This window comes from Schistocerca americana, chromosome 2 (assembly GCF_021461395.2).
Source record: "Schistocerca americana isolate TAMUIC-IGC-003095 chromosome 2, iqSchAmer2.1, whole genome shotgun sequence".
In the NCBI taxonomy this organism is placed as follows: Eukaryota; Metazoa; Arthropoda; class Insecta; order Orthoptera; family Acrididae; genus Schistocerca; species Schistocerca americana.
The window spans coordinates 513,392,290-513,418,419 of NC_060120.1; the positions used below are offsets into that span (position 1 = coordinate 513,392,290).

At 36.8% G+C, this 26,130-nt stretch overlaps 1 protein-coding gene across 3 annotated transcripts in view; it reads left to right on the top strand.

Moving 5' to 3' along the window:
- Positions 1–26,130, top strand: part of LOC124595065 (arylsulfatase G-like) — a 130,870-nt gene that overhangs the window by 94,891 nt on the left and 9,849 nt on the right. For all 3 annotated transcript variants that reach the window (XM_047133643.1, XM_047133644.1, XM_047133642.1), the window contains exons 8-9: positions 17,175–17,324; positions 25,589–25,679. In XM_047133643.1, the coding sequence (XP_046989599.1) occupies positions 17,175–17,324; positions 25,589–25,679 (241 nt within the window). The remainder of the gene's footprint in view (positions 1–17,174; positions 17,325–25,588; positions 25,680–26,130) is intronic.

A 26,130-nucleotide genomic window follows, 5' to 3' on the forward strand; every position in this document is an offset into this window, starting at 1 on the left:
ACCAGATCCCTGTATGTCACAACACCTTTGATGTAGTTCAACGTGTTGTGCTATTCAGTTTCTGCTGCATACTCCCTGAGGCACTGAGCTTTCTGAAGGTTCTTTGCTTGTCAGGAACCAGGCTGGAGAACCAACAGCAAAAGGTGCCCTCTTTCCTCTTAACTGTTATAAATACATTCTGTGCAGCAGCATATGTTTTTTTGCTATTACCATGAGTACTCCAAAAAATCTCTGAGTCAGAAGGACTCCACAAGTCCTCTTGTTGGACTGGGTGCTGATACTCATCAGGAGCCCACCCATTCCATTGGGGGAGAAGGAGAAAATTTTGAGGGTTCCACCTCAGTTCCACGAGCAGCTAAGGAAATAAAAAACCACCTAGACAGAGCCCTGCATCCCTAGGTCAAACTTATACAATTAAGGAGTGGCAGGTTCCCGAGAGGTTGCCCACTAACCACTCCAACTCAAGAGCCATGCATTCATTGCTGTGCAGCACACCTAGAGAGTGAGGACTTATTTATAGAGGTTTTTAACATCCTCATGATCTAGGCAGTCAAGCCAAGATTCTCACTCCCTGTGATATACAATGTTTTGCCACTATGCCTTACAGTGGTCACTAAAGTATGCTCAGAAATTACAGCGACAGAGGTGCATACCAGTACCCAGATCTGGAACCCCAGTGCTGCCAAGCCCATAACCAGCAAACAAATGCTGAGCCCCTGAGGGCAAACTCCATTCCCATCATGTGACATTCACTACAAAACATAACAAAAGAAATTCCTTAGATCACTACATTAACAAGACATCTGCTACATCCCAAAACCTTTAACCTACTAGAATAAAGCTCATCCACACATCATAACACCTAAATTAACATTGTACCTGTCAAACCACATGTGATTATTGATCTATAGTTATATGGCAATGGAACCATCCCCCTGCAAATACGCATTTGACTATTGATCTATAGCCATATGGCAATGTAACCATCCCCATGCTATGAGACCTCTGTATAGTCCCAAGCAAAATACATACCCATACATAAAAATGAAACTTCTCATAAAGGAATGCATTTAAATTGCTAAGAAACACTTAATTATTTGTACAACGTCTATTCCATAGACTCTCTCTACCATCGCATATGACATGAGATACATAAAAAGAAAATGCCTAATAAACCTTTAAAAATTTCAATACGCTATCACTTCCATGGCCTTAAAGCATAAGGCAATTCACGCATAGTTTTGTGGGTGTGATCTGTCCTGCCTTCCTCTTACTGTCTCTCCCCAGTTTTTTGATCGATGTGCCACTAATGAATCTCAACCCAAAAAGGATGGATACATCTGACATGTATGACCTTTATACACATCGGCAGGTGACGAATTTCTTCCTTTTCATCCTTTGGAGTGTACAAGCTTCTTAACATCACCCATTACCCTACAGAGTACTCTGACAGCTTTCCATGGCACTGTCCCATCCATTTCTGATGTTTGAGTATTGACTTAGTATTCACTTTCTGTACCCACTTTCATACCTCTTGCAATGTCTTCATGAAATTTTGCACTGGTTCATCATATTTCCCCACTTTATGTTTAACTATCTCAAATAGTGATAGTATTTTCCAGGCCATAAATTACTTCCTGTGGTGGTAGGTCAGTGTCTTCATGGATCTTAGAATTATATGCTGTGATAATGTATGGCAAAAGAGTATCCCAGTCACTGTGATGGCTATTCACACAGTGGCTTAGCATTTTTCCTATTGCTTCAAGCACAAACTCCATTCTTCCATTTGCCTGTGGTTATAAATGTCTTGTCCTCAACTTAAGAATATCAATAGATGGCACAATATCAATTTTGACATAAAATTGGCTTTCTCAACTGTGATTAATGTGTCCAGAACACCAAACTTTAGTGACCAATTGTTCACCATTGCCTGTGCTACCATGTCAGCTTGCTGATTTGGCATTTCTACCATTCCCACAGAACACAAAAATGATCTATTATGGTCAGAATATAGCAGTGCCCTACTGTTTTGTCAAAAAGGTCCTAACATGAGCATGCCAATCATTCCAAAAGACATACTTGCTTTCAGTAACCTTTACAGTGGAAGACACTGATACTCAGCTCAGCCTGCTGCACATCTGGTACACAACTTTTAATGTATTGTTCCACATCTTGTCAGCATGTACACCAACAGTAATTTTTGGCTGCTTACTGTCCCACAATTCTACAGCCCCCATGAATGGGTAACATGTGATCATGGGTATGTTGAAACTCTTGTTTTGGCAACCTGAGTGGGACCACAACATGCAAACCAAGTTCTGTTGTCTTGCACAAAACTTTGTCATTCATAATGAACTGGGGCTGCATTGCAAATAGTTTGCATCCCTAGACAGCAGCTTGTGTTTTTTGCCGTTCTACCAGGGAGTGACCTACACTCTGTCACACATGCACTTTTATACTAAGGCCATGCACACATGTACAATCCTGTGATTTTTTCCAGGTTTATGGACTATACTGAAATTCAGTTCACCTAGCTTAAGTGCCCACTGTGTTAATCTAGTAGATGGATCCTTTATCTCATATAAACATTTCAGTGTCATGTGTTCTACTGTTAGCTTAAACTTGTGATCATATAGACAACAATAGAAATATGTTGTATCATAAATGAGGCTTAACATTTCCTTGTCCATCATAGAGTAGTTCCTTTCTGCCGTATTTTTTTGTGTAAGCAGTCAAATGTTCCTTCCTCTTTACTTCCTGTCACACAGCCCAGTGCTTAACTACTTGCATTATGTGATAATGTGAACTCTTTTTGTAATTCAGAAAGACCAATATGGGGCAAGTTGATCAACCATTCTTTCAGTTTTGCCTCCACATTCCAGTGCCTAATGGAACTTCATGCCTTTCTTCAGTAAGTGTGTTAGAGTACATTCTATTTCTGCAAACCTCAGGACAATTTTCCTATAATAATTCTCTAACCCCGAACAGCTGCAGTTCCTTCCTCATCTGAGGTGTTTGAAAGCTTTGTATGGTATTCACCAATGTAGGATCTGTTCATATCCCAGCATGACTAATTACATGTCCCAAGTAATTCACCTCTTATAGCACATTGTGTATAATGTCTAAAACATCCCTTAATCATCATAAATGCTTTTCCATATATTTTACAAGAAAAATGACATTGGCCAGATACACCATCCACTGCTTTTGTTTCATTCCTCTCAAAACCTCAGCCACCAAACACAATGAAACATGACTGGGACAATCTTCAATTGAAATGGCTTATGCCAATATTGATAGTGACCACAAGAAACCATAAATGCTGTTTTCATCCGGTCCTCCAGTGCTGCCTCTAGCTGATGATAGCTTAGTAGCTAGTAGCTAGTAGCTAGTAGCATTGTGAAGAAATACCAACATTTCCCCAAATTGTCCAGAGATTCTATTATATTTGGGACTGGATATGTATCCATAATTGTGTGATTATTGAGGTACCTATAGCCACAGCAAGACCTATGTTTCTTCTTTCCATCTGAGTTCTTCTTTGGCATAATCACAAGAAATGTACCAGGCTGCTACTTTCCTCAGTAACACTGTCCCAAATTTGCTAGTTAATTGACTCCTCCATCACAGTATGTAGGTGATGAGGTACACAATATGGTTTGTGATAGAGAAGTGATTCACTACCAGTTGAGACTATGTTGCATGACTGGGGTCACTGATTATTATTATTAAATTATGATTTTTCAGCTGTGTAAAATATTTTGAGGTGCCCCCCCCAAAGGTGGGATACAACGCATCCCCAAATAAGGACATTGTGTTCAAATGGGTGCAGTATAAGTCAAAAAGTCAAAATATTTTATGTGATTTTATTTCACTAAAATACATAAATTACACAAAGCTTACTTATATACATAAATTATGGTTTTACGCTTGTGAAGAATGATAATCAAAGAAACATTTTTTTTTCTATCCAGACATATGTGAAAGTTACATTTTACACAATAAAATTTGGTTTTTCCTGTGCAACTCAAATTCTTGCAACTGTCAAATGTTTTTTTGTCACCAACCACTGGAAGATGACCAATGTTGTCCAAAAGAACATCAGCTTTTGGACGAACTTCTGCATTTGCTCGCTTTGAAGCACTTGGAATGGCACTGGATTCTCGCTAGTGGGAGCTGGCAAGTGGCTTTTCTATTTTTGTCAGTACTTTGGCCACATTTTCCCTAAAGTGAAGCAAATGAAGGGTATTATTTTAGGAACACCTAATTCTGATGCATTTTTCTTGTACTCAATCCATGCATTTACACATGCAATATCAACTGCATGAACAAACATGTGAAGTATCTGCTTTTGCGATCTGATGAATGTGTGATAAATTGTGATCAGAAAATCCATCTTGTCAACCCCTCCCATATGTTGATTGTAAACTTGAATAATTTCTGGCCAGTTGATTTCAACATATTTCTTTTCAGTTTTATCCCATCTCTTACACAATTCTTTGTGTCCAATTCCCACAAAATTTGATGCCATTACCACAGGCCTATTGTCATACCATTTTGTTACTGTAACTACTGTAACTTCTCCATCTTCACTTATCAATTCTTCAGCAGAGCCTCTACCACATTTTGTCATATCTTTGTCACTTGAAAATGGTGGGTTCTTGGAGTGTTTTTGGCGCACCGTATGTATTGCTTACGTATTCTTATTTCTCAAGTTCTGCAGGAGACTATAATTTGGGAAATAATTATTGAAAATGAGAAGCACATTTGTTTCAGTGATTCTTTCTGCTAATTTCACCACTACTGATGTACCAAGACCAAAAATTTTTAACATTGCTGGCTCAAGTTCTGTCATTGAGGTTTGATATATTATAAAATCAAACGTTTGACCACTTGTTCCACAGAGTGCAAATATTTTATTCCCCATGGTTTCGGTAGCCCTTTACATACTGTTTTACATGCAGTAATCCCTTGAAAGGCACCATTTGCTCATTGACACTAAGATGTTCTTCTGTTCGTAAACTCAGCAATCGTTATCTTATGGAATTGTATATTGGTGTGACTTTCCAAAATCGATCATTTTTATCAGGATAACTTGTCTTGTCAACACAGTAAAAGTTCTGTATCAGTTTTAGGAAATGGTTAACTGACATAGTGTCTGCTATTTGGGAAATACGTAACTGCGGCTCCAGTAACATCGAATACTGGAGTATTTCAAGTTTCCCATCAGAATGTGAATTTCTATAAGTGAAGGTATTTCTTTTTCTGTCATAGGAGCAAAATTACCTACACTTCTGTATACTTCATAAATATTTGTGCAAAGCCCGCTAAATGCCCAATAGGCATGGCTGTCGTCCTGCATATTCGGATACAAATCATGTGAACAGACATCAGACTAACCAACCTGGACATTCAAAACCACCTTTTGGTCTGTTATGATTAAATGGATGTTTTTCTTATTCAACTTTAGGCTGGGTATGCTGTAACAAATCTGTATGCTACAATAACATTCTCGCTGCCAATGCATTGTTGTTTGGGTGGGATGAGTGTTTCATGATTATCTCAGTGTCACTTATCATGCAGTTAGTGGGATTTGCATCTAGGCTACTCAGCTTACAATATACTGTATGATATAAAATGTCTAACATTACCTCCATCATTGTTCTCTTGTTCAACATTATTGCCAGGATCATCAGATAGATTGTCAGTTTCAGAGGGATTAAGGAGCTCTATAACTTTTCATTCTTCTTCTGTAAGTGGCCTCCGCCTGTCTTGGGGCATTGTGAAATCACCATAAGATGACTAAAAAGACAGTGAAATAATGTCCTAAATATCTATGCCATTATAACCTTTCAATCACAATGTCCTCATGTGGAGACATGTATAAAGTTATGTCACTTACCTTCCGTTCTGAAAGACACCTTTAGTTTTCACCTTCCATGTGACTGCACATTCAGTTTTGTTTTGTGGTACCACAGATTGACAGGAGCTATCGACAGTGTTCTCAGATAAACTCTCTGCTTGTGATAATATGAGGACAATAATCACAAATAGTAAAATTTTTGAATGTTAATATACTAAGCATTTATTTAGTAGCCCTATGTCTTTATATGAGGATGCAATGACCGAAAGGAGCATATTTCAATAACAATTCCTCCATTGCTCCTTTCTCCATTCCTTTTAAATGTTTCTCTTTTCTGTGTAATGCAGTAACACAAGTGGCATGCAGGGCCTGTCCGTGGATAAGATTACTAAATAATACTTCCCAATATATTTAATACTTGATAAATTTTCTTTTTCAAATCAACAGTCAGTTCATGGAACTAGAACTATAAATAAGAATAACCTTCGAAGTCACTTACTTTCGTCCAGTAAGGTGTCCATTACAGGAACACACATTTTGATTCATTCCTGACAGCAATAAATACTAATTACTGACAAAGCATACTTTAAGAGGAGCCTAAAGACTTTGGTGGCCAGCTCCTTCTGCTTTTTAGTAGAACCAACTGATGTGAACTTATTATAAAAATATCAAATCATGTGAGTATTAAGTAAAAATTAACTTCAGTACAGCGGTTGAACACTAGACTCGCATTCGGGAGGACGATGGTTCAATCCTACGTCCAGCCATCCTGATTTAGGTTTTCTGTGATTTCCCTAAATCGTTCCAGGCAAATGCCGGGATGGTTCCTTTCAAAGGGCATGGCCGACTTCCTTCCCCATCCTTCCCTAATCTGATGAGACCGATGACCTCGCTGTCTGGTCTCCTTCTCCAAAACAACCCAACCTTTAACCTCTGTACATCTTCAGTACAGTAATGTGACCAATGTAAAGAAGCAGTTAGCCTCCATAGCCAAGGTTACTAACTCTTGCACTGTGGCAGTGCGCAACTTGAAGGTAGGCTGGTTCAAATCTTGGTAGTGGATGAAATTTTCACTGCCAGTATTTGGCATCAGGGAGAGGAGAACTGGTGGCATAAAGTTCTTATCACTAGTCTTTGCACCAAACCTCCCTGCAGTGTCTTGTGAACTGAGCGCATATGACACTGTTGATGGTGACACATCTGTTGGATGGTGATGTTAAGCTTGGCAGCTCCCTTGGTGCTATTCCAGAGGAGTGGGCTATATGCTAGCACTGCGTTTCTCTCACTCCCTTCTCTCATCATCATCATCATCATCATCATCATTATCATACAACACAAATCTAATACTACACTACATATTTGCTTCCATTACACTCACCTACACTCCACAAACACACATATGACAGAACTCTTGCACATCAGTAAGGAAAGGGGTTGACATTTGTGGAGAAAAAAAAACCCTGTCTGAGAGGTGACTGAATCCATCCCATGGGATACGTCACCCCACAGTTCCATGCAGTATTCTCTCTCTGATAGTTCATGATTAGAGTAGTCTAACAATTACTATATCCACCTCAATGAACAGTATGTTCACAAGTTTTGTGATAAGCCTTTTATTACCTTTGAAATGAAAACATGTTTAGGACTTTGTGACTAATTCTACATCCTTGAGGATCATTTTACTTGGGATCTCTAGTAGGTACATTAACATATGTCTTTTTATGTAAATATGTATTGTGTATTCTTGTTTCAAGACATGTTCTACATCCTTGAGAATCTCGTCACTGCACATCTATGCAATGAAAAGTACGTATAATGTAATCAAACTGGAGTGCTTCAACTGGCAGTCATTTCTGCTAAGATGCATTGGGAGGTATGGTGCTCCTTACAAACTCAGCAATCACACTGTCATGTAAATGGACATGATTATGGAGTTGAAGTTGTATGAAATTGTAGATACGTAGATGAGTTATATGTGAAACATATATTGTATTTTTTGCACATTTTTTGTGACTTAAGCAGTAGTCTATTTTTAATATTAACTTAGTCAAGAACCCCATACAAGGACTATCTTCATTGATAATGGATGCAACAAAAGACATAGACAATAGTTTCAAATGGTTTATATCTTTGAAATGGTGAATATAATCAGTTCAAGTAGTCTTCTTCTTGCCATACTTTCTCAGGAAGCAGCTCAATGCAGAGTTAAGAAAGACTGACATTTTGAAATATAGATTTCTTTAATCTCTTTACTGCGTATTAAGTTCCTCAACTTAGCTCCCACAAATAGAGAACATTTTAATTGGTCTTATTGCTTTTGGCAGTGGATCCCTACCATATTTGATCACTGAACTAATTATGATAGTCTAATATGTTTGGTAGAAATAGTGTCATGCTTCATTACATTATGGTCTCTTCACACCTCCCTCCACCCCCCCAAGAACCATGGACCTTGCCGCTGGTGGGGAGGTTCGAGGGCCTCAGCGATTCTGATAGCCATACCGTAGTTTCAACCACATGGAGTGGTATCTGTTGAGAGGCCAGACAAATGTGTGGTTCCTCAAGAGAGGCAGCAGCATTTTCAGTAGCTTCAAGGGCAACAGTCTGTATGAATGACTGATCTGGCCTTGTAACATTAACCAAAACGGCCTTGCTGTGCTGGTACTGCGAACGGCTGAAAGCAAGGGGAAACTACAGCCATAATTTTTCCCGAGGGCTTGCAGTTTTACTGTATGGTTAAATGATGGATGGCGTCCTCTTGGGTAAAATATTCTGGTGGTAAGATAGTCCCCCATTCAGATCTCTGGGCGGGGACTACTCAGGAAGATGTTGTTATCAGGAGCAACAAGGTGTTCTATGGATCAGAGTGTGGAATGTCAGATCCCTTAATCGGGTAGGTAGGTTAGAAAATTTAAAAAGGGAAATGGATAAGTTAAAGTCAGGTATAGTAAGAATTAGTGAAGTTCACTGGCAGGAGGAACAAGACTTCTGGTCAGGTGAATAAAGGGTTATAAATAGAAATTAAAATAGGGGTAGGTTTAGTAATTAACAAAAAAAAAAAAAAAAAAAAAAAATAGAATCGCTGGTAAGCTACTGTGAACAGCATAGTGAATGCATTATTGTAGCCAACATAGACACAAAGCCCATGCCTACCACAGCGGTACAAGTGCGTATGCCAACTAGCTCCACAGACAATGAAGAGACTGAAGAAATGTGTGATGAAATAAAAGAAATTATCCAGATAGTGAAGGGAGACGAAAATTTAATAGTCATGGGGGATTGGAATTTGGTAATATGAAAAGGAAGAGAAGGAAAAGTTGTAGGTTAATATGGAATGCGGGTAAGGAATGAAAGAGGAAGCCACCTGGTAGAATTTTGTACGGAGCATAACTTAATCATAGCTAACACTTGGTCTAAACATCATGAAAGAAGGTTGTATACGTGGAAGAGGTCTTGAGACACTGGAAGGCTCCATATAGATTATATAATGGTAAGACAGAGCTTTAGGAACCAGGTTTTAAATTGTAAGACATTTCCAGGGGCACAAGTGGTCTCTGACAACAATGTATTGGTTATGAACTGTGGATTAAAATGAAGAAACTGTGAAAAGGTGGGGATTTAAGGAGTAGGGATCTGGATAAACTGAAAGAACTGGAGGTTGTAGAGAGTTTCAGAGAGAGCATTAGGGAATGATTGACAAGAATGGGGGAAAGAAATACAGTAGAAGAAGAATGGGTAGCTTTGAGAGATGAAATAGTGAAGGCAGCGGAGGATCAAGTAGGTGAAAGGACAAGGGCTAGTAGAAATCCTTGGCTAACAGAGGAGATATTGAACTTAATTGTGAATGGAGGAAATATAAAAATGCAGTAAATGAATTAGGCAAAAAGGAATACGAATGTCTCAAAAATGAGATCAACAGGAAGTGCAAACTGGCTAAGCAGGGATGGCTAGAGGGCAAATGTAAGGATGTAGAGGCATATATCAGTAGGGGTAAGATAGATACTACCTACAGGAAAATTAAAGAGACCTTTGGAGAAAAGATAACCACTTGTACAAACGTCAAGAGCTGAGATGGAAAACCATTTTTAAGCAAAGAAGTAAAAGCAGAAAGTTGGGAGTATACAAAGGGTTTATACAAGGGTGATGTACTTGAGGGCGATATTATGGTAATGGAAGAGGACATAGATGAAGATGAAATAGGAGACATGAGACTGCATGATGAATTTGACAGAGCACTGAGAGACATAAGTTGAACAAGGCCCTGGGAGTAGACAGCATTCCATTAGAACTACTGATAGTGTTGGGGGGAGACAGCCCAGACAGAACTCTACCATCTGGTGAGCAAGATGTATGAGACAGGCAAAATGCACTCAGACTTCAAGAAGAATATAATAATTCCAATTCCAAAAAAGGCAGGTGTTGACAGGTGTGAAAATTACTGAACTATCAGTTTAATAAGTCACTGCTACAAAATACTGACACGAATTCTTTACAGATGAATGGAAAACTGGTAGAAGCCTACCTCAGGGGGGATCAGTTTGGATTCCTTAGAAGTGTTGGAAAACACAAGGCAATACAGACCCTACGACTTATCTTAGAAGACAAATTGAGGAAAGGCAAACCTACATTTCTAGCTTTTGTAGACTTATAGAAAGCTTTTGACAATGTTGATTGGAATATTCTATTTCAAATTCTGAAGATGGCAGGGGTCAAATACAGGGAGCAAAAGGCTGTTTACAATTTGTACAGAAACCAGATGGCAGTTAAAAGAGTCGAGAGGCATGTAAGGGAAGCAGTGGTTGGGAAAGTAGTGAGACAGGGTTGTAGCCTATCCCCGATGTTATTCCATCTGTATACTGAGCAAGCAGTAAAGGAAACAGAAAAAATCTGGAGTAGGAATTACAATCCATGGAAAGAAACAAAAACTTTGAGGTTTACCGATGACATTGTAATTCTGTCAGAGACAGCAAAGGACCTGGAAGAGCAGTTTAATGGAATGGACAGTGTCTTGAAAGGAGGATATAAGGTGAACATCAACAAAAACAAAATGAGGATAATGGAATGTAGTTGAATTAAATCAAGTGATGCTGAGGAAGGATGTCAAGGAAAGCATTTCTGAAGAAGAGAAATTTATTAATATTGAGTATAGATTCAAGTGTCAGAAAATCATTTCTGAAAGTATTTGTATGGAGTATAGCCATGTATGGAAGTGAAACATGGATGATAACTAGTTTAGACAAGAAGAGAATAGAAGCTTTCAAACTGTGGTGCTACAGAAGAATGCTGAAGATTGGATGGGTAGATCATGTAACTAATAAGGTGGTACTGAATAGATCTGGGGAGAAGAGGAATTTGTGGCACAACTTGACTAGAAGAAGAGGTCAGTTGGTAGGAGATGTTTTGAGGCATTAAGGAATCATCACGCTAGTGTTGGAGGCAGTTTGGGAGGTAAAAACCATAGAGGGAGACCAGGAGATGAATATAATAAGCAAATTCAGAAGGATGAATGTTGCAGTAGTTACTTGGAGCTGAAGAAGCTTGCACAGGATAGAGCAGCATGGAGAGCTGCATCAAACCAGTCTCTGGACTTGAAGACCACAACAGCAACAACAATCCTCACATTCCTCTTGGCAAAAAATCTTATATGTGTGTTTTCTATCAACTTCAATAAGTTCTATAATTTTCAATGTGATAGGGTCTGCAGCTGTGATGAATTTGAATTCAAAAAATTCAAGAAGTAACATCAGTTTTGCAATATGTTTTGTTTTGCACAATAAGTCTCCAAGTTTGATGGGCATGTCAGATTAGCTTTCCTCAACCACTTGACAAATTTACAGCTTCAGCTTGTCATGACCAGTGTTGTCAGTGCAGACTGCACATTGTTTTGAAATTTCCTGACAGATTGAAGCTGTGTGCTGGACTAGCCCATGAGGGGCATGGCAGAAGCACGAGGTATTAGGGTTTCTTCCAGTTCCATTTATGTATTGAACATAGGAAGAATGATTGTTTGAATGCCTCTTCGAATACAATAATTATTGTAATATTATCCTCATAATCCCAATGTGAGCAATACATATGGGTTGTAGTATAGTCCTAGAATCATCATTTAAAGTCAGTTCTTGAAATATTGGTAATAGACTTTCTCAGGATAGTTTATGTCTATTCTCAAGGGTCTTCCAATTCGATTCCTTCAGTATCTCTGTGACTCTCTCCCACAGATCAGACAAATGTGTGACCATTCATGCTACCCTTCTCTGTAAACAGTCAGTATCCTCTCTTAGTCCTGTTTGGAACAGTTCTTTTCACCATTTTGAAATCTTATCAATATCTGACTGAATATGTATGAATCTTCTTTCAGACAGCACTTTACCATACATAATTGCACCACCTGCAAAAAGTCTGAGGTTACTATTAATACTGTCTGCAAGGTCATTGATATACAAACTGAACAGCAAGGGCCCCAACACACTTGCCAGGGGCACATTTGAAGTTATTTCTACATCTGATGATGACTCTCCATACAAGATAACATGCTGTGTTCTCCCTACCAAAAGGTCTTCAATCTAGCATACATTTTACTTGAATCTCCATGCGATCATAGTTTTGACAATAAGCATAAGCACAGGCATGGTTAAATCAGGTGCTGGTTTCAAAGAAGTGACGAAAAACATCGTAAAATATAATTATGACAAGCAGGACAGTGTTGTAATTTGCACTGGAGCTAAAGACATTTACGAAAACAATGCTATGAAAATGTATAAGCAGCTCTTGAGTGTTTTGCTAGTACTGTCAAATACAAACATTTTACTGGTGAACTTTACCAACAGGCATGATTTACCTGAATGGTCATGTGTGAATAAGGAAATTCACAGAATTAATGTGAAACTTAAAAGTAGTTGTAGGCTATTCAGTAATGTGAAATTAATTGACTCAAGCACACTTGATAAAGAATGTTTTACAAAACATGAGCTTCACCTTAACAGAAATGGGAAGGCCAGGTTAGGAAACTTAATAAGGGAAAAATTAAATGCATTTCCAAAGTGACAGCCACTGAACTGGGATGGTATAAATCTCCAGTAGCAGAAACACCAGCACAAACAGCAGCAGCACGCAAATGGACCGTCCAAAAAACAGTAGCAACAGAGGAACCTACTACTGGACCAACATTAGCAGCAGCAGCAGAACTAACATCAGAAGCAATAGTTGCAGCATCAAAAATCAACCAACCAGAATCATTAGCACTCACAGCAACAACAGAAGCAGTAGTTCCAACATCAATAACCAAGCAACCAGAATCACTGGCATTCACTGCAACAGCACACAGTAGCAGCAGTGGTAATCACACCAGAAGAAGGCAGCCACCCTTGAGAAGCCAGGATTTTTGCTGGGGCAAAACAGTGAACAACAGCACATAACAGGGAAACAGCTACATGTTTGCAAGCAAAGGAATCTACAACAAGGTATGAAGTCTTGTAACAGTGTAAGAGAAAATGCATCAACAGAGTGTAAAGTCACAGGTCAGTCGGATTGTTCAAATCAGCTAAGAATTATGAGTCTGAACATTCAGTGTTTTAAAAACAAGTACCTTGAACTTGAGGTAGCAGCAAATAGTGACCATATTGATTGTTCATGTGTTATGGAACATTGGTGCAGGGACACTGAACTAAACAGCATAAACTTAAGCCAATATAAACTTGCCAGTCAGTACTGTAGGCAAAATGCCAAAGGTGGTGGTGTATGCATTTATCTAAATCCTAAGCTTAAATTTAAGTTAAGATACGAGGCTAAACCATTAATCATAGAAAAGGATTTTGAAGCAGTAGCCATTCAGTTATATAGTTTAAAGAAGAAAATAATTGTTGCAGCAATTTACAGATCACCATCTGGAGATACTGAAGTCTTTCTTAAGAATTTGGAAGAAATGCTCAACATTTTATCTAATGAGAACTCTACCATAATTCTTTGTGATGACTTTAATATTAATCTATTGGTCCAGCGTTCAGTTTTAAAACAAGTTTTTAGACATACTAAAGAGCTTCAACATGTTCCCCCACATATCAGTTCCCACTAGAACAAAAGATTCCAGTGAAAGCCTAATAGATAACATCTTCTCAAATGTGGTCACACATGAAGTTGCAGTTACAAATATGAATATAGGATTATCAGATCACAATGCACTAACCTTTAATCTCACTGCAACTCCCAAGGAGGAGGAAAATAAAAAGGAGTACAAACGATTTTTCTCTACTGAAAATTGTAATCAGTTCAAAAATAATTTAAAAAATGCAGTTTGGTCAGAGGTCTTGGCACAAACAAACACAAATGATGCTTACAATACATTTGTTTCCACTTTTATGACATACTTTGAAATGCGTTTCCCAAAAAAGCTTTTGAGTTATAGATCATCTGGATACAAAGGGACCTGGATTACACCCGGAATTAAAAAGTCAAGGGAAACCACAAAATTACTAAGTTTAAAGTTAAAAACATGTCATGATCAGCAGTTTGTTGAGTATATGAGGACATACAAAAATACTTACCGCAAAGTAATAGCAAAAGCAAAATTATTAAGTAATGATAGATTAATAAGGCAGGCTAGTAACAAGTCCAGAATGATGTGGAAAATGGTAAAAAAAGAAACTGGGGGTCAAACTAAAGAACAGGAAATCAATCTTAAAAATAATGAAAATATCCCCATAGAGAAAGATGCCATGGCAAACTATGTAAACAATTATTTTGTAAATATTCCCCTTACTTTAAGTAGTACATTTAAGCAACAGTGGCTACTCCAATGGTAAATACCAGCATGATTGCAATCCCAACAGATGAGCATGAAGTTCTGAAAGTCATTAAATGCTTGAAATCCGAAAATGTCCTCTGGGTTGGATGATGTACTTATATCAATAATTAAGAAAATTGCTCCATGTGTTGTCAAACCTATAGTGCACATAGCAAACTTGTCCCTTAGTGAAGGGATATTTCCAGATAAACTTAAAATCTCTAAAGTGATACCTCTATACAAAAATGGTGACAGACATAAAATAGAAAATTACTATCCCATATCTCTCCTCCCAGCCTTCTCCAAAATACTCAAGGAATTAATGAAAATCAGGGTTACAAAATATCTAGAAAAACATAAACTAATAAATAAAAGTCAGCATGGTTTTTGAACAAGGCACAGTACAGAAACAGCCATATTGGACTACGCAACAGAAATAGTAAGAGATTTGGAGTCAAATAAACAGGTTGCTGGAATTAATCTAGATTTATCCAAGGCCTTCAATACTGTGAACCATGTAATAGTACTAGGGAAACTTGAAGCAATAGGCATCAGGGATACTGTTAAAAAATGGTTTGAATCTTATCTGCAAAACACATCACAAGTTGTTGAGCTGAGGTCATCCAACAAACTTCACAATTTTAAACTCATATCTGAACCAAAACAAATTGAAATAGGTGTTCCTTGCCGGCCAGGTTGGGCGAGCGGTTCTAGGTGCTACAGTCTGGAACCGCGCGACCGCTACGGTCGCAGGTTCGAATCCTGCCTCGGGCATGGATGTGTGTGATGTCCTTAGGTTAGTTAGGTTTAAGTAGTTCTAAGTTCTAGGGGACTGATGACCTCTGATGTTAAGTCCCATAGTGCTCAGAGCCATTTGAACCAAATAGGTGTTCCACAGGGCAGCATTCTGGGCCCATTGTTATTTTTAATTTATATCAATGATATCCAGGCTCCAGACAGCTCAGCCAAAATTATACTATTTGCAGATGACACGAGTATCCTAATTAGTGATATAAAAGAATCATTGTGTACTACAGCAGAAAAAATGCTCTACATACAGTCATGGTTTTATTCAAATAAGCTGATGTTAAATATATATATATATATATATATATATATATATATATATATATATATATATATATATATATATATATATATATATATATACACACACAATATGGAAGCAAGTGTCACGGGGAAAATATGTGCCTTATGCTGGATATCAAACAAATAGAAAAAGTGTGCACCACAAAGTTTCTGGGAATGTGAATTGACTAAGATTTAAACTGGAATGAACACAGTGTATATCTTACTCAGAAACTTAGCTCAGCATGTTTTGCCTTAAGAATAATATCCAAGGTATGTAGCAAGGAATGTATTAGAGTGATGTACTTTAGTTATTTCCAATCAGTTGCAAGCTATGGCATAGGTTTTTGGGGAAAAACCAGGTCAAGACTAAATGACATTTTAATTATGCAAAAAAGAGCTATTCGTATCATGACACACAGTCCAACACAAACTCACTGTAGACCCTCATTCAGACAACTAAAGATACTGACAATACCATCAATATATATTTTTAAATGCCTGGAAATGATCAGTAAAAATAACTGTGATCTCCAAACCAACTCAAGCTACCATGATCACAATACAAGGCATTGTAAAGACTTCCACATTCCATATGTAGCAAAAACTAGAAGTCAGAAACATGCTAGCCACTTAGGAATAAAGCTTTTAAATACACTTCCATCTCAAATTAAAGAACTGAAAGGCAAAAATAATTTCAAGCGTGAAGTAAAAAAATACTTGATGGAAAAATGCTACTACAGTGTAAATGAATACCTGTCTCAGACTGTGGATTGAAACCTGAACTTCTTTTTTAAAAAATTTAAACTAATTTAATTATGTTTTCAACTTCATAATTATGGTACTTATGAAAAATCCGTTAAATATCTGTAATACGTTTTGTGTATAAGGCATAGTTCATGATCTATAACTGTTTATCATGAGCATATACTTTTGTTTTTGTGTAATAAGTTCTTGTACACTACTTATGTACTATGTGTATGTAATTTGTTTTGCTGTTTGTATATGTTTGTCCATTTATTATGTGTATGTGTTGTTATGTGTTACGTGTAATCAAATGACAAATCCTATATCACATGTGTGATCTGTTGGATGCTAAATAAATAAATAAAATAAATAAACTGAGTCCAATGCTTTTTCGAATTCTTGCACAATTAGCAAGAAAGTGTTAATGTTATAATAATAATATTAATAATAATAATAACTGTAAATAGCCAGAATGTATCCATATAAACATTGTTTTATTTTTTTAGTTGTCTATAAGTGTTCTATGTTTGTTCTGTTGATGCATTCCACATCGTAATATTTATCATGAATTTTATTTATGGGAACAAGTAATTATCTATCTGTGCTCATTTTCTCATGTATAATATTAAAGTTTCTTCTATTGTAACTCTACTAAATTATATGGTCAGTACATAGAGCATCATTTCTGTGTTTCAGCCAGGAAGTATGTCCAATGCTTTGGTGTCTGCTCTTGATGTTTTTCCAACTATTGCTGCAGTATGCAACATCTCACTTCCAACAGACAGATACTTTGATGGTATTGATGTTCAAGGTATCCTAACAGGAGAGTTGGAGAAAGCTCATGAGGTATAGACAATTTTCTTCAACTACAATTTTATAATTTTGTAAAATATTCACTTCCAATATTTACCTAACTCTTACTTCTGTCTGATGGGCAAGGATCAGACTTTGTGTACTTGAGAAACTTGAACAAAAGCTTTTGAGAAACTTGAAAGAAAGCTTATGTTATTCTTGAGGAATTGTGTTGGGTATATTTAGACACACAGTGGATGTAAATGTAGAATCTGGATGCTTGGATCATGCAGTGACCTGGCAGATACATTTATGTATTCATTCCAGTTGAACATTTTGACTGCACTCATTCTCAGGAAAGACCTCAATCAGAGTGAAGTCAAAGATTTGATACAATTTTGGACAACATAAATGAATAAAAAGCTATTTGATTGTATGTTATAATAACTATGTTGGCCTATTTCACCATTTTGTGTTTCCCAACAAAATATTCTCGTCCAAACTGCTTAACTGAGCACGTTAAACACATTATGTCTTTGAAGATCCTTTTTCTGAAAATTATATTTCATTACAACTTGATGCTGTGTGGATGACTTAGTACAAAAGTGAAGAAATAATGTGAAATTTTTTCATGTACTCTGAATACCTTGTTAGGGTAGCCACATGTGATAAAAATACATAGTCCTTTTTGCAGCTGAAAAACAAGTTCTCTGTTATTTTATTTGTGTATTCTCAACCCACAATGCAATAGTCTGATTTTCAGTTGTGAGCCAGGGTTTGATCTAATTGACTGTAATAAACATTTGATTATCAGCTTACTATTTTATTACTCCTAGGATCATGTATACCACTTGCAAGTGAGAAACAGACATGCTTCCAGTAGTGCTGAATAGCTCTTATGGCAGTAAGTGCTGAACTTCATCTCTTAAGCACCTTATGTAAATAATGTAGTAGTAAAAACAAACAATGGAAACTCCAGGTTGGAGTACCAACAACATAAGAAAAAGATAGATTGCTACTCTCTGTAAGGATGACACTTGGAGTTGCAGAGAGGCAAATGAAAAGACACTTACTCATTAGCTTTTGGCCAAATCCTTCATCAGGAAAGGAAACACACACACACACACACACACACACACACACACACACACACACACACACATTCATTCAAACAAGTGAACAAACCTCATGCACACTTGCCTGCCATCCCTGGCAGCTCAGATCAGGATGCCGGCATTTCAGTCCGTGCTGCTGGAGATGGTGGTCATGTGCGTTTGAGGTTTACTCGCTTCTGTAAATGAACATATGTGTACTTCCTTTTCTGATGGAGACCTTGGCTGAAAGGTAATGTGTAAGTGTCTTTTTGTCATGCCTGTCTGCAACTCCACAAGTCATCTTTACGGTGAAAAGCAATCTAACTTTTCCTTATATTGTTAATGTAGTAGTAATAGTGACAACTCACTGAATAGTAGAGGTGTTGAGTAGCTGATAGGCAAACAAACATGATTAAAAAGTTTGCTAGCTTTCAGAGTTACATTGTGCCAGCTGAACTATGAGTGTCATGAAGAGGCTTATACAAAATGTTCAGTTGTTAACTTTACATAATGTTCTAACAGCACACTACATTGCTCCAGAAACTTATGCTGTAGAATAGTATTGAATGAAAGACAAAAAGCATCTCAACTGTTCCATTTCCTGGCCAACATAATTTCTGAGTGTGAATCCTTTTTGTCTGAAGCAGTACTGTATTTGCATAAGGGACTGTCATTCTAGATACAGTTGCTCTCATTTAAACAGGCTCTAAGTATCTCTTCTCTTCTGTCATATTTTGAATTCATGTTTTAAATTGCGAAATGTGCAAATTTGTAAGACATAGAAAAATTTATTTATTTATTTGTTTGTTTTGAGTCATCAGTGTTCTGACTGACTTGAGGATGCCTGCCATGAATTTCTCTCCTGTGCCAATCTCTTCAACTCAGAGTATCACTTGCAACCTATGTCCTCAATTATTTGCTATATGCGTCTCTGTCTTTCTGTACAGTTTTTGCCCTCTATAGCTCCCTCTAATACCACGGATATTATTCAGTGATGTATTAACAGAAGTCCTATTATCCCATCAATGTTTTCCATACATTCCTTTCCTCTCTGAGTCTGGACAGACCCTCCTCATTCCTTACCTTATTGGCCCACTTAATTTTCAACATTCACCTATACTCCACATTTCAAATGCTTCAATTCACTTCTGTTCTAGTTTTCCCACAGTCCATGTTTCACTGCCATACAATACTGTGCTCCAAACATATGCTCTCAGAAATTTCTTCCTCAAATTAAGCCCTGTGTTTGATGCTAGCAGGTTTCTACCCACCAGGTATGCCCTTTTCACCAGTACTAGTCTGCTTTTGATGTCCTCCCTGGTCCATCTGTTATGGGTTATTTTGCTGCATAGGTAGCAGAATTTCAACTTCACCTACATTGTGACCATCAATCCTGATGCTAAGTTTCTCATTGTTCTCATTTGTGCTATTCTGATTGCTTCCATATTTCTTAAATTTACTCTCAGTCCACATTCTGCACTCATCTGACTGTTCTTTCCATTCAGCACATCATGTAATTCTCCTTCACTGTCACTGAGGATAGCAATGTCATGAACCTTATCAGTAATATCCTTCCATCTTGAATTTTAATTCCACTCTTGAACCTTTCTTTTATTTCCATTATTGCATTTTTGATGTATAGATTGTACAGTACATTCCTGTCTTAGGTCATTTTTAATCCAAGCTCTTAGTTCTAGGTTTCCACTTGTATTATTCCCTCTTAGCCAGTGTACATTCTGTATATTAGTCACCTCTCCCTATAGCTTCTCCCAATTTTTCTCAGAATTTCAAACATCTTCCACCATTTGACATTGTCAAACCCTTTTTCTAGGTCGACAAGTCCTATGAATGTGGCTCGATTTTCTTTCAGCCTTGCTTCCATTATCAACAACAATGTCAGAACTGCCTCTCTGGTGCCTTCACCTTTCCTAAAGCCAAACTGATCGTCATCTAATTCATGCTCAATTTTCTGTTCAATTTTTCTGCCTATTACTCTTGTCGGCAAGTTGCATGCATCAACTGTTAAACTGATTGTGTGATAATTTTTACACTTGTCAGCTATTGCAGTCTTCAGAATAGTTTGTGTGATGCTTTTCTGAGAGTCAAATGGTATATCACCAGTCTCATACATTCTACACACAAATGTGAATATTTGTTTTGTTGTTACTTCCCCCAATGATTTTAGAAATTCTGATGGAATGTTATCTGTCCCTTTTGCCTTTTTTGATTTTAAGTCTTTCAAAGCTTTTTTAAATTCTGACTCTAATACTGCATCTCCTATGTCTTTCCTATTGACTACTGTTTATTCTTCTATCATGTCATCAAACAAGCCCTCCCTCACATAGAGGCATTCAATGTACTCTTTCCCCCTATGTGCTCTTTCTTCTGTATTTAACAGTGGGATTCCCATTGCTCTCTTAATGTTACCACCATTGCTTTTAATTTCACTGAAGGTTATTTTGACTTCTCTGTATGCAGCATCAGTTCTTGTGACAGTCATTTCTTTTTTGATTTATTGACATTTTTCAATCAGTCATTTCATCTTAGCTTCCCTGGACTTCCTATTTATTTCATTCCTAAGTTGCTTGTTTTTCTGTATTCTTGATTTTTGCTGAACATTTTTTTATTTCCTTCATTCTTCAGTCAACTGTTTCTTCTGTTACCCATGGTTACCTCACATGTACCTTCTTTATACCTACAATTTTCTTTTCACCTTCTGTGATTCTCCTTTTTAGAAATGTCCATTCCTCTCCAATTGAACTGCTTACTGAGCTATTCATTTCAGCAGTGTCTGGAGCATCAGAGAACTTCAAGCATATCTCTTCATTCTTTAGTACTACCTTATCCTACTTTTTTGTGTATTGATTCTTCCTGACTTGTCTCTTAACCTTTAGCTTGTGCTTTGTCACTACTAAATTGTCTATATCTGCTCTTGGATATACCTTACAATCCAGTATCTGATTTTGGAACCTCTGCCTGACCACAGTGTAATCTAACTGAAATTTTGCTGTATCTCCTGACCTTTTCCAAGTATACCTCCTCCTATTGTGATTCTTGAACTGAGTATTCACTATTTCTATCTGAAATTTATTGCAGAACTCAATTAGTATTTCTCATATCTCATTCCTAGTACAAGCCCATACTCTCGTATAACCCTTTCTTCCACTCCTTCCTCTATAACCGCATTCCAATCTCTCATGACTGTTAGATTCTCATCTCCCTTTATGTACTGAATTACCTGTTCAATATCCTCATATACTTCCCCTATCTCTCCATCTTCTGCTTGTGATGACAGCATGTATATCGGAACTGTTGTTCCTGGTGTTGGTTTGCTGTTGATTCTGATGAGAATAACCATATCACCAAACTGTTCACAGCAAACAGCCTCTGTCATACCTTCCTATTTGTAACAAAACCTATTCTCATTATCACATTTTTTGCTGCTGTTGATATTACCCTATAGTCATCTGACCAGAAATTGTTGTCTTCTTTCCATTTCATGTCACTGACCCCCACTATACCTAGATTCAGCCTTAGCAGTTTCCTTTTCAGATTTTCTAGCTTTCCTACTTCATTCAATAGTACCAATAGCTGTTGTATTATTTCATTTAGGTCTTCAAATACATCCATGCAACTACTAAAAAATGAATACTTTTTTTTTACTATAAGCATTTCATTTTATTCATTTAAATCATTATCAATGATCTGGAATCAAACATATTTATAGTTATGGTTCACTTCTAGATTTAAAAACATTTTAATTCAAAAGATATTGAAGTGTGACTTTTACTTACTGTATTTTAATCTGACTTTTGCTTACAGGTGGAATGGATCTCTGTGATATGTAATCTGAAAACAGAACCATTTTTTATCATGAAGCAAACTAAAATTGCAAATTTGTTTGACTCCATACCACTGACAAAATTCACAGTGAATAAAATGAAATGCTTATGATGAAGTAAATAAGCATTGTTTTAGCAACTGCAAAGATGATTAGAAATACTCTGCAGCATTTATGCACTTTACAAAATATTTAGAATAATCAAAACATCCACAGCTCCAAGTTCAAACCCCACCACTGTTCAAATTTTGAATAATAATCATCAGCCATAGGAGCCAAAGACTTCTGGCATAAGAAGTCACCCATTGGCCTTGTCAAAGAGGGTGGAGGTGCAGACAGACATTCAGGGCACTCTCTTGTCCTTTGGGTGGGAAACTGTCCGTAAAGGCAAAAGAATCAGCAATAATCAGTGGCATTAGAATGCAGAAGGCAATGGAAATGTATATTCACAGGACATGTGGCCTGTAATTGAAGAACCATCTTTGGCAAAAGATTCCGGACTAGTCCCGCATTCAGTTCTCTGGAAGAGGGAGGTAACCATGAGAAAAAGACTGAATAACCTGTAAGAGAGTAACATTCTATGACTTGGGATATGACCACTTAGATGCAGGATTTATGTAAATGTTGGTCTGGCTTAGATAATAATATGGTGCCAGTTTCTCAATAAATGATTGACTGTATGATGTTATTGGCTGGGATACACCATGTGGGGTTGTTTGGTCACCCAGTACAAGTATTTTTATTTGATGCCTCTTTGCCAACTTGCACATTGATGACGATAAAATGATGGTGATGATAACACAACACCCAGTCCCTGAGTAAATAAAGTCCCTGGCCAGCCGGAAATGAAACCCAAGAACCCCTGGTCTAGAGTCAGCAATAACCACTAGACCATGAGCTGTGGACAATTTCTTCTTAATGTGTAGGTTAGTGTACTGTTCTCTATAAAAAGGGAAATGTATCTGACAGCACGAAAGAGTAGTGACCCAGAAACTATCAAACATTATAAAAACTACTGTGTTATATTAAGAAAAGTTATTAAAAAATCCAGAAGTATGTGTATCATGTCTGAAATCAGCAACTCTGATAATAAAATTAAAACAATTTGGAATATTATTAAAAGAGAAGCAGGTCAACCAAGAGCACAGGAAGACGATATTACCATCAAATTGAATGAAAACTTTATGAACAAAAAGTCAGAAGTTGAAAATATTTTTAATAATCATTTTCTAAATGTTGTGGATATAGTAGGATCCAGGTGTTCATTAGAAGATGCTAGGCTGTTAATGGAAGAGGCCATACCTATGCAATTTGATACAATTGAAATCTCACCCACTTCTCCCTCTGAAATTAGGAAAATAATAAACTTGCTTAAAAGCAAAAACTCACATGGAATTGGCATTTCCAGCAAAATACTAAAAGCTTGTTCTCAACAGATAAGTAAGATTCTCAGCCACCTGTGTAATAGCTCTCTGGAACAGGGCATTTTCCCTGATAGACTGAAATATGCTATTGTTATACCTTTGCATAAAAAGGGGGATAGATCTGATGTCAACAATTACCGTCCAATCTCCCTTCTAACAGCTTTATCCAAAATTTTTGAGAAAGTAATGTATTCAAGAGTAGCTTCACATATCTGTAAAAATGAAGTACTAACAAAATGTTAGTTTGGTTTCCAGAATGGTTTTTCAACAGAAAATGCCATATATGCTTTCACCAATCAAATTTTGAATGATCTGAATAACCGAACACCACCCATTGGGATTTTTTTGTGATCTCTCAAAGGCTTTTGATTGTGTAAATCATGAAATTCTGCTAGACAAGCTCAAGTATTGTGGCATGAGTGGGACAGTGCACAAATGGTTTAATTCGTACCTAACTGGAAGAGTGCAGAAAGTTGAAATAAGTAGTTCTCATAATATGCAAAGATCAGCACATTCCTCAAACTGGGGAACTATCAAGAATGGGGTTCCACAAGGGTCAGTCTTGGGTCCTTTGTTGTTCTTAATATATATTAATGACTTGCCATTCTATATTCATGAAGAGGCAAAGTTAGATCTCTTTGCTGATGATACAAGTATAGTAATCACACCTGACAAACAAGAATTAACTGATGAAATTCTCAATACAGTCTTTCAGAAAATTACTAAGTGGTTCCTTGCAAATGGACTCTCACTGAATTTTGATAAGACACAGTACATACAGTTCCGTACAGTGAATGGTATGATGCCATTAATAAATATAGACCTTAATAAGAAGCATATAGCTAAGGTAGAATATTCCAAATTTTTAGGTGTGTCCATTGATGAGAGATTAAATTGGAAGAAACACATTGATGATCTGCTGAAACGTTTGAGTTCAGCTACTTATGCAATAAAGGTCATTGCAAATTTTGGTGATAAACATCTTAGTAAATTAGCTTACTACACCTATTTTCATTCATTGCTTTCATATGGCATCATATTTTGCGGTAATTCATCACTAAGGAATAAAGTATTTATTGCACAAAAGTGTGTAATCAGAATAATAGCTGGAGTCCACCCAAGATCATCCTGCAGACATTTATTTAAGGATCTAGGGATATTCACAGTAGCTTCTCAGTATATATACTCTCTTATGAAATTTGTTATTAACAACCAAACCCAATTTAAAAGTAATAGCAGTGTGCATAACTACAATACTAGGAGAAAGGATGATCTTCACTATTCAAGATTAAATCTAACTTTGGCACAGAAAGGGGTGAATTATACTGGCACTAAAGTCTTTGGTCACTTACCAAATAGTATCAAAAGTCTGACAGATAACAAACAAGTATTTAAGAAGAAATTAAAAGAATTTCTGAATGACAACTCCTTCTACTCCATAGAGGAATTTTTAGGTATAAATTAAGAAAAAAAAAACAAAAAAATATTAAAAAATAAAAATAAAAAAATAAAAGAAATAAAAAAAACACAAAAAAATAAAAAAGTTGTTATATTAACTTAAGTATGTTGTTAAATTAACTTAATTATGTCATGTATTGGAAAATTTGACTCGTTCCACATCATTACAAAATATTATATTCATGATCCACGGAACTAGTATTAATCTAATCTAATCTTAATTAGGGAGCAGGAATTTTCTAATTTATTTAAAATTTTGATGTGATGATAGTTTTTTCACTGATTTGCACTCAGTTTTGAGGTCAACAGGATAAAGAGAAAAATCTGTATGTGTAAATGAAAGTTTATATTTAAACATCAAAATTAATAATGCCAAGACAAAAGACAAATGATCTACAGTGTTATCAGCTTTTAACTCTTAATGAAATAGCTGCTGTGAGTGTAGAATTCCATACCAAAGTATTTAAGCTTTATTAAGAAAACATTACATGGTTATTTCAGGTGTTATTTCACCCCAATAGTGGAGCAGCAGGACCAGAAGGTGAAATTGGGGCAGTAAGAATTCAGGAGTACAAAGTTGTATACTACTCTGGTAAGCTGACGATTATTTAACACTATTTGAGGAATACCTTTGATGCTTTACTAACACCAAGAAGGAGTTTTATAAATTAGCCACAAACTGGTATTCATAAAAGTATCAATGTAAAATTGTAACTTTAGCAGCTGATGAAAGAATGTGTGACATTGCAGTGCAATTGTGGGGACAGTACTGGCAAGGGGCTCATTGATACTAGGGCACAAAGTCTTTGCGAATTTCATTCAGTGTACTCGGTTGGGCAGTAACTATACCTCACAGACAGGCATGTGAGCAATATATGCAGATGTCAGCATTTGAGATAGGATGTGTAGCTGGCCCAAAGAAGCTGGTTGGAGTAATCAGTGAATGGCTTGGCAACTGAGTAGGAGTGATATGCCACTATTCAATGAAATTGGCATGAATGGGTGAACCATGGTCAAATACAGCATCAAGAAGGACGCATTCG